Here is a 13,910-nt window from a genome sequence, read left to right on the forward strand (position 1 = left end):
TGTCAGATTTAATGGCTATTTTGTCATATTTACTTAAGATACAACCCAAAGCCCCAGTCGTCATTGGGAATGGAGGTTAAAGAACTTCCATTCTCAGAGGTAACCAATACTCTGAAATTGCATCATTGCCACTCTTGCTTTTCTCTTTTTGTGGCATCTGGATAGATTAACAAACCACAAGAGATTCTATACTACAGCTCTGAGTGTTTTAAATTCTATGTTCAAGTGCTGACGTTACCTTTTTCTCTCGACATTGTGTTTTAGAGTTGTAATCATATTAATATCTGTAGATCTGGTCTGTTCATTTAATAGCTATATAGTATTCTATTAAATACATAAACAAAAAGTTTTTATGCTTTTTTTCTGTGATGACAGTATTCTATAAGGAAGTCAATGTACTACAGATGAGGAAAAGATAACAAAGTAGGGAGAGAGATGTCACATAGACAAGTGTTCCTGTCTAAGTTCGTAGTGGTAGATTTATTGGTTAGTTTATTGGTTAGCATGGGCAGTGTCCCTCATGATGTAAGAAAGTAGCACATTCTGAGGACAATTAATAGGCCAGATTAAATTAATTGAGTTTTAATCCATGAAAACAATAGGATATTAGATAAAAAAGGCAATGCTAAGGCTATGCCTATGCAGCTCTGAGCGCCAGCCCAGGGAGTTTTACCTTTTCTTTGGAGGTATTGGAGTAGCACAGGGATTTTTCTGGGTAGAGGAATGACAAGGCGTCCGCATAGCCAGAGTATCTTGAATTGTTTTTAATGGATTATAAAAATAGAAGATATGTTTTATTTCAGTGTGATAGAAGCTATATCAGTCTTTGGGAGAGAGGCATATTGTGATGAGAAAGAGAAAAAGAAGGAGTGAAGAAAGAGGAGAAAAATGAATAATTTTAGCCTGAGGGCTAATTTGTGTTTTTATTTGTTTACTGTTTTTATTTCTTTTCTAAAAATATTGACATTGTGTACTAAAACATATTTGCTTCTGAGAAGTTGCGCTTACTGGGGTTTATTAAGGAAAATTTCATTCCTGTGAGAACGCACCTCTTTTCCAAGGAACAGAGTGAATTGATAGAGTGGAGGCAACCTTTGATTTGGAACTTGAGTGCTCAGTGTCTTTGGATGTTCACCTTTAACAGATTCTCAGTCCAAATGCTAAGAAGCTTTTGAATATCCATGATTTTTCTACTTTAATTTCCCATTCTTTCCTTTTTAATTTGAAGATCTTACATTGTTGCTTTACCAAAAATAGAAATAAGCAAAATAACATGATAAAATTAATTTAATAAGCTGTATCAGAGCAGAAATGTAGAGACAGCATGTCTCCCAGTTAAATTGGGGCATAGTCTTGCATCAGATGATCAGAAACTACATTTTTTTCCAGCATTTTCAAACATGCATCTTTATCCTACCCTGAAAACATCCTCTTTGCAAGTTCTAAATCTTTATGTCCCTGCGCAGTTATTTTTGAAATCTTAATTCACATGTTTGTTCATCTCCTTTTCCATAGTGTTCATTATCTAAACATTGTCTAACAGGTCAAATGAATACTTGTTGATATGAATCGATTTAACAGTGGAACTCAGGCAAGAGATTCCAATCCCCGAAGCATTACTTTTTTCTAAAGAGCAGCTAACTATGCTGCATGTAGTGTGCCTGCCATTGGACTGTCTGGCTTCTGCCTTCTAAAAGATGATAATTGAAAGCATAGCATTCCTATGGCTTGCTGATTCACTGTGAGAAATAACAGCAAAGTGTATACAGCTGGGAGGATTCCGTTAGTACATCCTCTGCACTGAGATTGCATCTGTGATTTGCCCAGGGAAAGGGGGCGATTAGATCAAAGATTCTTGTAAAGTTAAATGTTACATTCAACCAAAATACATTAACAGTTATTTTTAATAAATATCATATTATTAGACCAAATCTACCAGTTATTTTCTAAAGCTTAATAGACTTTTTTTTCTTTTGAGCAGTTTTAGGTTTAGCAAAAAATTGAACAGAAAGTACAGAGAGTTTTCATATAACATCTTATCCTCCCCTCACTGGTTTCCTCTATTATTAACATCTTGCATTCATGTGGTACATTTGTTACAGTAGATGAGCCAATATTGACACACTGTTATTAATTAAAATCCATAGCTTACATTAGAGTCCCCTTATCTTGTACACTCTGTGGATTTTGACAAATGTGCAAATAACACATATCCACTCTGATAGTAGTATACAGAATAGTTTCACTGCCCTAAAAATCCCCTATTCTTTCTCCCTCTCCCATACTCCTGCCATCGACCAGCCAATCTGATGTCACCTCAACTCTAATGCTCTCCACACTTTTTTTCGTCATCATTGTTTTGTTTTAGTTTTCATTTTTCTTTTCATGGAGTGTGGCTGTGACAAGGTAATGACCCAAGCAGCTATTGTTGAAGCACATTTTTACTGAATTCCTGGTTACTTACCTTTATCAATTCTCTGTTCTAATTCCATTAGTTTGGATTAAATTTAGAAATGAAAACTGACTAGCTGATAAATACAGTAACCACTAGGTTTCCATTGTTTCAACCTACTAATCCCTTTTTCAAATTTGCATATCCAAGCAAATATAAAATATAATAAACCAAAAAAGTATGGCTTCTGTACTTCTACTCTCCCTGTGTTCCTACACCCCAGTTCCAGTGGCCATCCGTCCTGCTCAGCCAAGTCCTGTACTTAGCCAACTGCTCACCACATAGTGTGACTTATGTGGTGACTCAGACAGTGGGAAAGCTTTTGTATATGGTAGGTTACTGCCTCAAAACAGTCGTTTATACCCGCACAAAAAGGAAAAGATTTGATGTATGAACCCACTTTTTTATTAATGCCACTAATTTATTAGCCTTTCAGATATTGTTGGGAAAACTTGTGAAAGCCATGGGATTTTCATTAATTAGTTCTACTTGCCATTTGTTCCTTTTATATCCTGACAAACCTAAACTCCATCCACTGCTGTTCTTGTCAGTAGACTAGGGGAGGATGAGAAAACAGTGACATAAACAGACATAAGCACAAATCATGTGAAATCAATAAAAATCAACATAAAGGAAGATAAGTATATGCATTTTATTTACATATATTTCTGTTCAACATGTGCCTTTTTATTTTCAACAATTTCTATAGAACCTAAAATTAATGTGTTTCTGATTTATGTCTGCGGTACTGAAGAAGTTACTAAATAACATTGACTATAAAGGCTACTTTTACTTAATGACTTTCCATTCACTATTAACTACTGTCAAAAAAAATGTAAGCAAATCAGCATCTGTGTAGATAGTCAAATGCATTCAAGGGCCGTGCATAATGAACTCAAGATGAACACAACAATTCAAAGACATTTAGAACGAAACTGTTGAGGCGTTTTACCCAGGGCTCTGTAGCTCTGAAAATGAAAGAATGTAGTTGCCCTTCCAGCTACTATTCAGACAGCAATCTTGAGCAAGAAGAGTCTCGATTTATATTCTTCCATAATATAGTTACAGGTTTGAAGTTCAGATAGCATCAACAGTTGGCATTTAGGAAATCAAAATGCTATTCTGATATTTATCAAAATTATTAATGTAGTCAGGGTTTCCCTTATTTGTTTTCTAAATGAGATAAAGTGCATGTTGTTGGATAGCCCACTGAATGATCTAAAGATGCTCTGAAGGAATGTATGAGAGCTCATGGTACCTGCTTTCAGACATGGGTTTCACTAATGTTAATGGATCACACTCCATATTTAATAAGACTTAGGCTAGGACAGATATTTGAGGAACACAACTGTGGAGTGTAGGTACCACATAGCAAAATTTTAATTTTTTCATTGTTGTGAAAATACCTTATTAAAAGAATTTCCAGTGAGAGTTCTTGATTAATAGCAGAGTTCATATCCTTAGAAATAATTTGCTTTTTTAAAGTCATTAAGTGCTACAGGTTGAATTCGTATTAATGTTATCACTCATTTTTAATGATCTATGAAATATTTTAAAAATCTAGGAAAGTAAATCAGTAAGTAATTTAACATAAATCAAGGTGCAGTTAAATTTTCTTTCAATTAGAAATGTATTACAAAGATGCTGCCATTTACAATATGGATGACTCTGGAGGACACTGTGCTAAGGGAAATAAGCCAGACACGGAAAAATACTGCATGATCTCACTTATATATGGAATCTGAAGAAGTAGAACTCACAGAAACAGAGAACAGAGGGTCTGGAGGATGGGAGAAATGGGGAGATGTTGGTCAAAGAGTAAAGACGTGTAGTTATAAAATGAATAAGCCCTGGGTACTTAATGTACAGCATGGTTACTATAGTTAATAATCATATATTTCATATTAAAATTTGCTAAAAGAGTGGATCTTAAATGTTCTCACCACACACACAAAAATAGTAGCTATGTGGGGCGATAGGTCTGTTAATTAGCTTGATTGTGCTAATCGTTTCACAATGTTCTACATACACCAAAACATCACTTTGTAAACCTTAAGCATATACAATTTTTATTTGTCAATTACACTTCATTAAAGCTGTAAAATATGTTAATGTAATTAATAAAAAAGAAATATAGTCCCAGTGCCGTGGCTCACACCTATAATCCCAGCACTGTGGGGGCTGAGGCAGGAAGATCTCTTGAGGCCAGGAGTTCAAGACCAGCCTGGTCAAAATAGCAAGATGCTGTCTCTCCAAAAAAAAATTTAAAGATTAGCTGGGTGTGGTAGTGCACGCCTGTAGTTCCGGCTATCTGGGAGGCTGAGGCAGGAGGATCACTTAAGCCCAGGAATTCGAGGTTACAGTGAGCTACAGTCGTGCCACTGCAATCTAGCCTGGGTAACAGACCAAAACCCTGTCTCTAAGATGGATGGATGGAAGGAAGGAAGGAAGGAAGGAAGGAGAAATTACAAAGATTACAGTTCTTTAAAATAACATTTCAGCACAGATCTAACTAATGCCAAACAAAGGGTGTAGTAGCATGTTTTAGTTCTTTCAGTGTGGATTTGGGGAGTTAAGGAATCTCCAAGTGTATAAAAACCCCAGTGCCGAAATATGGAGAATATGAAAGAGCCATAAAAACAGCGTGTACAAAAGAGCCAGCTACAGTGTTCAGAGTATCAGAATTGATCATTATTACCCAGCATTTAGAATATAACCTAACAGAACCTATTTGGAACACATTTATTTTTTAAAATTTCAAAGGAGGTATAAATAGCAAAATAAGATTGTCTTTATCATTAAATTAATTATTCTGTACATTGAGAAACACATACACCTTAAAATTTCTGTCCTTTGATTTGAACCAGCAAAAAGCAATAACTACCAAACCAAAGTCGTGTGAAGTTTTGAAATAATTAATGAAATATTTACCATAAAACATCCTTATCCTTCATAAAAGTTACAGGCAGGATTGCAATTGTGTTTGGGGAGGGTGAAAGTTGGAAAGTTAACTTGTTTACATGATTCCCAACATAGATGTATTTCACAAATAATTATACAACCCTGTCTTTGCTTTGCAGACAAAAATGTGTCCTTGAATCAATGTTTTATAAATAGAGTATACAAAACAAATTATTTGTAAAAAATTTTAAGATACATATGCACATTAATATTGAGAACTTAAAAGAGAAATTTCGATAGGAAGAAAATGCTTTGGAAATTAAAATATACAAGAGATAAAACATTCTGTCCATCATGTGCTAAGCCTTCTACCCACCATTAAAGAATTTCCTTTCATTCTAAAATAACAATATTTTAGAAATTTTGTCTCCCTTTTTATCACATGAGAAGCATTAAATGCTAAGAACGTGCTACTCACTTTTGGAGCAGGAAGCCTCATTTTGCAATTGTAATATGAAAATGCATTCTATCCAAATATGTGTTTCTTTAATTCAGTAGTATCTAGCAGGATTTCAAATTTCAACATTAAAATAGTATTGAGTAATAGTTTTTTATTTTTGGCAAAGCTTCTAGAGTCATATTTTTCTAGAAATTTGAATTATGTTTGAAGACTGTTAAAAACTTAAGTATGTAGTTCACTTTTAGAAAATCATAATTAGTAATATAAAGTTTATGTTGCAGAAATGTTTCAGGTGTAGTATAATTGAAAATATTGTTCTGAGGTATATATTTTTATTCAGCATGAACATGGAAAAGCAAAAGAGCTAGTATAACCACACTACGTATAATTATTATTTAATTCTGTTAAACTAGACATCTTGTTCTTTTGTGAAACGTTTCCAGAAATAGATTCCTACATTTGTTTCTACACACAAAGTTCGTGCTTGTGAATTTATATTTTTGAAGTTGTTGAAATATCAAAGAGAAAACTATATTTTTTCCTGACTACATGAGAGATAGGAAAATTTTTGTTTCATGCTTTTTTAGGACAATTGTATATACATGTTTAAAGTTTAAGCACAGACATATTAACACCTACTCCTGCAGTCAAAGATCTCATCATTCACCAATATTACTTGGGCTAACTAACGAGTAAGATCATGCTTCGTGCTTTTTGCCATTTAAATAGGTTAAATTTGTGTTTTGTGAACTTTTTAGACTGTAACTAAAAACAAATATATTTGACACTGCAACTAAATTACATGCATACACACACATCACACATATGGGAGAGGGGAGGTTATTTGTGTGAGGGGTTGTATTGCTTATTTATGCATGAGTGTGTGCATGTGTATATAATTGAAACAAAATTGCAGAAAAAAATCTTTACCACATGCACTCTAGTAGTTTGTATTTTATTATATGCCATTCTGTTATATTAAAAAAATGCATTTCCCAACCCATGTCATTGATTTCATGATACTCTAATGGGTTGCAACCACCAGCTGGAAAAACACTGGCTTAGGTGATGGCAGTATAAATCACATGTTGGCAAAATGAAAGATGTCTTTCTACTGCCACCACCACGGTACTGTGCCCACCTCATGCCAGCACAGCAGTGTGTTACTTAAACCATGTACAGGTCAACATTGAGGCAACATGGCTAAAATAGTTTTGCCATCATTTATAGAAGAAGGATGTGAGTTTCATGCAGTCAGGGTTAATTGCATTACTATTACATAACAAAACAAAAGTCTCGCCATATTTGATGGAAGGATATTAATGTTTTCTAGGATATAAATTTAAAAAACAATAATATTATTTTGGAAAATTGATAAACACTATCTAAGTTTTATCTGGAACAATGTATATTCATGATTAACCAACAAAATAATGAAAAAAATGTGTAGTGAGTAGATACTTGTCCTGGGGGTTACGTAGAATTATTACGAAGGTATAATGTTCTCCAGGAAATATTGTTAAGTGAAAACACGAGGTTTAAAACAGTATATAAAGGATTTTATTTTCTATGTAACAGAATGAGAAAAAATATATACATACATACTTTTTTTCTTTTTTGGTCAAAAAGAAATACTGAAGACATAAATCAAAAAACTACAAAAAGGAACAGTATGCTGGGGATGTGGATCAGAAGGAACTTCTCTGAATATATATTTTCTCATCTTAACTCTGATAATTACATAAATGTTTTACATTTTCAAAAACTAAAATTAACAAAAAGACATACAGTGTATGCAGGATAAAGCAAATAAATGTTTGCGTTAAGATTGTTTGAAGCCAACATTTTAATGGATTTATTAGCATGAAGTCAAAGGAGTACATTTAAAATCCCAGTAATCTTAAACTGGATTTAGAAATAACAGCATGTACTCTTTTTTCCTCTGGAAATACATACAAGAATTCCTTGCTTAATATCAATAATCTATTTTCAAAAACATACATTGTAAGCATATTTTTATTATTTTAAATGGGAAAAATATAATGAATTGTAGGTAAACCCCCAAAGATAGCTGATTTCCTACAAGATAACTTATACACAACAATGCCTGCAGAAAAGTAACAGACTATCTTGATAGGATCTAAAATGTTTAAACATTGTTTTCTGATCATCCAGCAATTATTACTAACACAGTTGGTTTGTGTGTAGTTACGTGGGCTGTATGTGCGCTGCATTCTCTTGTTAGTTTATGATATGGTGTAGTAAATAACACACAGCAACCAAAAAGTTGTTTAAAAATCAAAATTAAAATAAATTCAAGAAAAGACCCCATAATAGCTTGTTTTTCACCAAGCTAAATCAGACATGACTCTTGAAGCAAGTCAGGAAGGCAGGAGAGGGGAAGGTGAAAGCAGTCGTCGCCATTTGCAGACAATGGCAGAAGGTGATGATATGCATGGAAGACGGGGCAGTTTTAGACGAACTGTCCTATTGAGAGGGACGAATGGAGATTCTCTGCGTCTCAGAGCTCGCGTAGAGACTGCCGGACAGCAAGGCTTTGTTAAATCTTCAGAGGCAGTGTTCAAGCAGAAGGAAGAAATGGCTGCAAAATGTAGATTTGCTTATTTTTTTGTTGAAAAATTCCTTCTTGTGATGCTGTAAGAACTGTCAGGCTATTATTAAAAGAAAGGTGTATCATCACATTGCCTATGACTTGGTGAAACTTTCTTAGTGGATCTGAAGCAAATAACCTGCTTATTTACATTCACTACACTTTTTAAGATGTCTACACATGATTGTTAACATTCTACCAATTTGTAATGGAACTCAACACTCTTCCACCACATAATGGTGTTTATAGTATTGTATTGAGCTTGAAAGATGTAAATAAGTATTTCCACTGATGTCTACACCAACATCACTTGAAAAATGAGGTAGCGAGAGATTTATAAATACTCCCTCTACTGGGAAAAAACACTAACTAGGGAAACATTCTGTGGGATATACCTGCATTTTCTAGCTCTGTCGCCTGAAAAGATCCAGAAGTAATGTAATCGGACGGCACTGAACACTCCTAACCCCAAATGATAGCCTCTGAATGCCATTTCCCACCAAGGAGAATTAGGGCTCCTTGCAGGAATGGCTGATTCCAGGTGTGGAGGAGAAAGTGAACAAGATGAGCTTGTGGCACCTGTTCATCCCAGAGAGGGCTCATGCCACACAGGCATGGAGGGTCCCGGTTAGGGTTAGACAACAGTGGGCAATTGGAGCATCAAGGGAGTAATCGCTGTACTTATTAAAGCCCCTATGTTCATAATTTTCACTAAAACAAGAAGTAAAGAAGCAAGGAAGGGAGGGAGACAGGGAAACAAGGAGGGAAGGAAGGAAAGAAAGGGCTAAGAAAAAATAAAACCCAACAAAACAAAACACTCACTCTGATACCATCGTGGTGAGTGCAGAGCAGAGATTTTGCATTAATGGAGCCTTTACAGCTATGGGGATCTGTGCTTCAGAAATAAGTCAGTAAAAGTATGTGTATAGGGATGTCTCCTGCAGCATTATTTGAAAAAACCAAAACTTGGAATCTGCTTAAACAGTTACCCAAAAGAGTAATAAAATAAATAAAGATACATCCACTTTTATGAAGTATTACACAGCCACTAAAAATAATGGAGCAGAATTTTATGCAATGATGTATAAAGATGCTCATAATATATTGTTTAGTGGAAAAAGAAATAGAAAAACCATCAGTCCACTTTTTTCCACAAACTATTATAAAACACTGTGATTATACAAATAAATGTATTTGCCTTAAAAACATAAAAGTCTAGAGAATCACATAAGATGATACACTAACGGTGGTCACCTCTGGGATTGGGATTTGACAGCAGGTGTGGGTGGAGTTAGCTTGAGAGGGAGCTTTCACATTTCATTTCATATGTTCTTATGTTTTGTAAAGCTTTTTTTGATTTGTAATACATATGTGAGGAAAGAGATGATCCCTTCTACGTACCAGTTGTATTACACTTTTGCTTAACCCTGTCTATCTCTTCCAAAGGTGTCAGGCAGCCAACAAGACTTGCCCCACAAATTACATGTGGAACAACCACATCTGCAGATGCCTGGCTCAGCAGGACTTTATTTTTTCCCTGAATGCTGAAGACGGTAAGCAGAATGGTGTTTTAAAGATTAAATACCAAGGGTCTCTATTTTGACTAACACATATTTTAATATTAAAACCACATGAACAATATTCAGACCATCATCCTTTAAAATAAGTGAGTAACAAAGAGGACATTCTCTACTTCATATTGATATTATTTTGAACTTTTGTAAAGGAACACACTCATGTTTGTATGCCACCCTTTAATGGAAAACATAAAAAGGAATATGCTTTTAAATGCTTTTAATTGTTCCCTGCAACACTGAGAACCAGATAAGGTATAGTAAAGTGTTCTGACTGTGTTTGTCCAGACGCGACAGAAGGATTCTACGACATCTGTGGGCCAAGCAAGGAGCTGGATGAAGAGACCTGTCAGTGTGTCTGCAAAGGGGGGCTTCAGCCTTCCAGCTGTGGACCCCACAAAGAACTAGACAGAAACTCATGCCAGTGTGTCTGTAAAAACAAACTTTTCCCCAGTTCTTGCGGGGCCAACAGAGAATTTGATGAAAACACATGCCAGTGTGTATGTAAAAGAACCTGCCCGAGACATCAGCCCCTAAATCCTGCAAAATGTGCCTGTGAATGTACAGAAAATCCACAGAAATGCTTGTTAAAAGGAAAGAAGTTCCAACATCAAACATGCAGGTGAGAGATCTTCATAAACAGTATTATTTCTCTTACTGGAAATATATTCTTCACCAAAAGCAGTTTTCTTAACTAAAATAGCAGTTGCCTGTTAGAATGAGGCCAATAAGTTCTGGAAGACAAAATCTGATATTTTTTAACCAACGCTAAACTTGCATGAGACTGGGTTTGCTCCCAACAGAGCAATACAGCAGCCTTGGGGACCAACGCCAGATCAAGCTCAGAATACACTCTCGGTCCTTGCCCCAGAGGCGAAGGTCGTGGTGTTCAGTGTGAGTTAGAGGACCTGTGGGACATTTTCAGGATACATCCAGGCAATCCACTGCTTCTCCCACCGAAATTCCACCTTCAGTTGTAATTTAGGACAACTTTTCTAAGTGCAGACAGTTTTTATGCAACACTTACAAACGAAGGGTAGGATAGTACCATTTACTGTAGAATTATATCTAGAAATGAAAATGTTTAAGCTAATTCTTTAATAGAATTAGAAATAAATTAATGTGCTATTAAAAGTTACCAAGACTCATTTCTTAAACCTTGGTTTTGCATTCTTCTTCACCAAAAAAAAAAAAAAAAAATGACATTATTAGACTCAAGCACATTCAGTGTTAATCCAGGAACCTCTTCCTCTTTAATCTCAGACAATAAGGTGATCTACTATTTAAGCCACATCTGTGCTTTTGACATTTTTTCCCATATTCCTTCAGCATTGCTCCCTGTTATGCCTTCTGTCTTCCGAACTTTTACATTTTCAACTCCATTTTCCCTTCGCCTTGGTTTATAAAAGTTTACAAATGTCTTCTATTTTATTAGCATCGTGCTGTGATGCTGAACACGCTTTAGCAGCCAAGCTCGGTCCTCTTCAAAGTTGCTCAGAAACTAGACATTTGTCTTGCTTTCATCTCTCTTTTGTCTCCCATTTATTTAACTGACTGTAATCTGGTTTGTGCCCTAGATTGCTGTGGTAAAGCTCTGTTTGAGGTATCAGTGGCCTCATAGTTATCAAATCCAATGGATAATTTTGTCTCTAGGTAACCTGTCCTTCCTGGGGCCTTTTTTCTTAAGCTCACCTCGTCTGTGTCTGACATGACATTGCTTTTCCTAGTTGTCCACTTAATTTTCAGACCATATATTTTTAATCACTTTCACTGAATTCTCTTCTTCCATCCACTCTTTAAATATGGGTAGATAATGTCCTTTTCAATAGAAAAAGCTTAGATTTCATTTATTTACAATGTAATGTCTTCATTAATGTTCATCATTATTTTTCTGCAGTAAAGAGCCCATCTTTTTGATTCTTACGGGATTTTTGCTCTCAGTTTACATTTCTGATGATCTTTCTACACTTACTTATTAGCTACTGTGTAAAGAAACTTCAATGAATCTAAGTATGTCACTGATTATATTTTTTTCTTCCCTTACTGTTGCAGAGGACCTTACAAGAATCCTTATATTTTGAGTAATCACTATTTTCTGATTTTCCTTGCATATTCCTACTCTAATTACAAATGGATGCTTTAAAAATGCACTACTGTATTCTGAAAAATATAGATACTAGACCTTATTAAACCTTGTTAAAGCATTTTCTATATTGAATCCTTCTTGAATGACTATAGTGTATATTAAAAAATCAGATATATTTATGTCTACATACAGACTAACCAGCCATCATATTTTTCTACAGAATTCTTATATGAACTCAGTAGAAAAGATTGCTACCGTTGTATTTCTCCTAACAGTACACATTCTTTTAAAAGACTTTTAATTTACTACAACTTTCTATATTCATTTTTCTAAGTGTATAATTCCAAGTTTTGTGGTGTGAATTAGAGCAAAAGGGAAAATTTAATATTTTGAATACACACACACACACACACACACACACACACACACACACACACACTCCTCATTCTCTCTTAATATTAATTCCTAAGTGTGGTGAGCAGACGACTTCTTTGGTCCATTGCCTTGATTAGCAGCTTTCATAGTTCATTAAAAATCATATCCCTTTTTAGTAAAGAAATGCCAGTGGTTTTATAACTGTGAATTTGTATTCAAGAAGTTTAAAAAAAATTAACTGGATATGCTTTCTTTTCTAGAGCAAAAGAAATGAAATTTCAAAAACTAAATGTGCAGGGTTCTTTGTAGCACACCTTTGATTTCCACTACGGGGCATCTTGCCCTTTTCCCTGTACACGTGCTCCCACATGTCAGGCATGCTCCTGCTCCACACTTTTCCAAAGACAGCTCCAGTGCACTGGAGCAACAGGGCTGCCAACGGATTTACTGATTGGTAATTTGTCCTTTCACCACTGCTAGAAATTGGAAGTCTAGGGTGGGAGGAGAGGGACTCCCACTGGTGGGTATTGTCCCTCTCCCTCCCTTGCCTCAGACCTCATCTGTGTCACCTGGAGCGCAGGTGGAGAAGGAAGAATTAGCCACCATCATGCAGCCAGATGCTTAGTAGAGACACCAGAGTGAGGCTGGGGCTGTTCACTGAGGACCACGGTTCCGCCAAGGTGGCTGGGTTTAATTGCCTGGAAGTCTGGGTCCCATGCAAGTCCCAGACTCTTGCCAGCTCTGCCCTGCTTATGTGATCACAGTAAATCAGCAGACTTTAAATATTCACTTCTGAAATTTCTGTTTTATGTTACTTTCATCCACAAAGCAGGGAGCACTTCACAAGAAACAATACTTGCTATACACCATCAGCAAGCAAGACTTATTTTTTTTTTCAGGATTTTTCCATTCCTCTTAACTGTTGCAATTCTAAGCACAAACTTTAAACTTTTATAAACCTATGAACAATTTTATGGCAAAATTAGAAATTTTATTCTAGTTTAAAATTTAGAAAAACACAAAAGTACCTTGGTAGTATAATGAATTCATTGCCTTGATCCTTAACAACAGTGTGTTCCTCTTTGTTCTTTTAGTTGTTACAGACGACCGTGTACAAATCGACTGAAGCCTTGTGAGCTGGGACTTTCGTTTAGTGAAGAAGTGTGTCGCTGTGTCCCTTCATATTGGAAAAGACCACATATGAACTAGATTGTACAATTTTCCAGTTCGTCATTTTTCTATTGTGGAAAACTGTGCTGCCGCATTAGAACTGTCTATGAACAGAGAGACCCTTGTGGGACATGGTAACAAAGACAAAAGTCTGTGTTTCCTGAACCATGTGAATAATGTTACAGAAATGGACTGGATCTCATCTGCAAAAGGCCTCTTTTAAAGACTGGTTTTCTGCCAGTGACCAAACAGTGGAGGTTTTTCTCTTGTGATTTTTTTTT

The 13,910-nt window shown here is 35.5% G+C and overlaps 1 protein-coding gene across 1 annotated transcript in view; it reads left to right on the forward strand.

Annotated features, from left to right (window-relative positions):
* Window positions 1–13,789, forward strand: part of VEGFC (vascular endothelial growth factor C) — a 142,462-nt gene extending 128,673 nt beyond the window's left edge. The window contains exons 4-6 of the mRNA XM_012651637.1: window positions 9,871–9,977; window positions 10,287–10,620; window positions 13,554–13,789. Coding sequence (XP_012507091.1) covers window positions 9,871–9,977; window positions 10,287–10,620; window positions 13,554–13,668 — 556 coding nt within the window. The 3' untranslated portion in view covers window positions 13,669–13,789. The remainder of the gene's footprint in view (window positions 1–9,870; window positions 9,978–10,286; window positions 10,621–13,553) is intronic.
* The last annotated feature ends 121 nt before the right edge of the window (window positions 13,790–13,910 follow it).

Source organism: Propithecus coquereli, unplaced genomic scaffold (assembly GCF_000956105.1).
Source record: "Propithecus coquereli isolate 6110/MARCELLA unplaced genomic scaffold, Pcoq_1.0 Scaffold36, whole genome shotgun sequence".
NCBI lineage: Eukaryota > Metazoa > Chordata > Mammalia > Primates > Indriidae > Propithecus > Propithecus coquereli.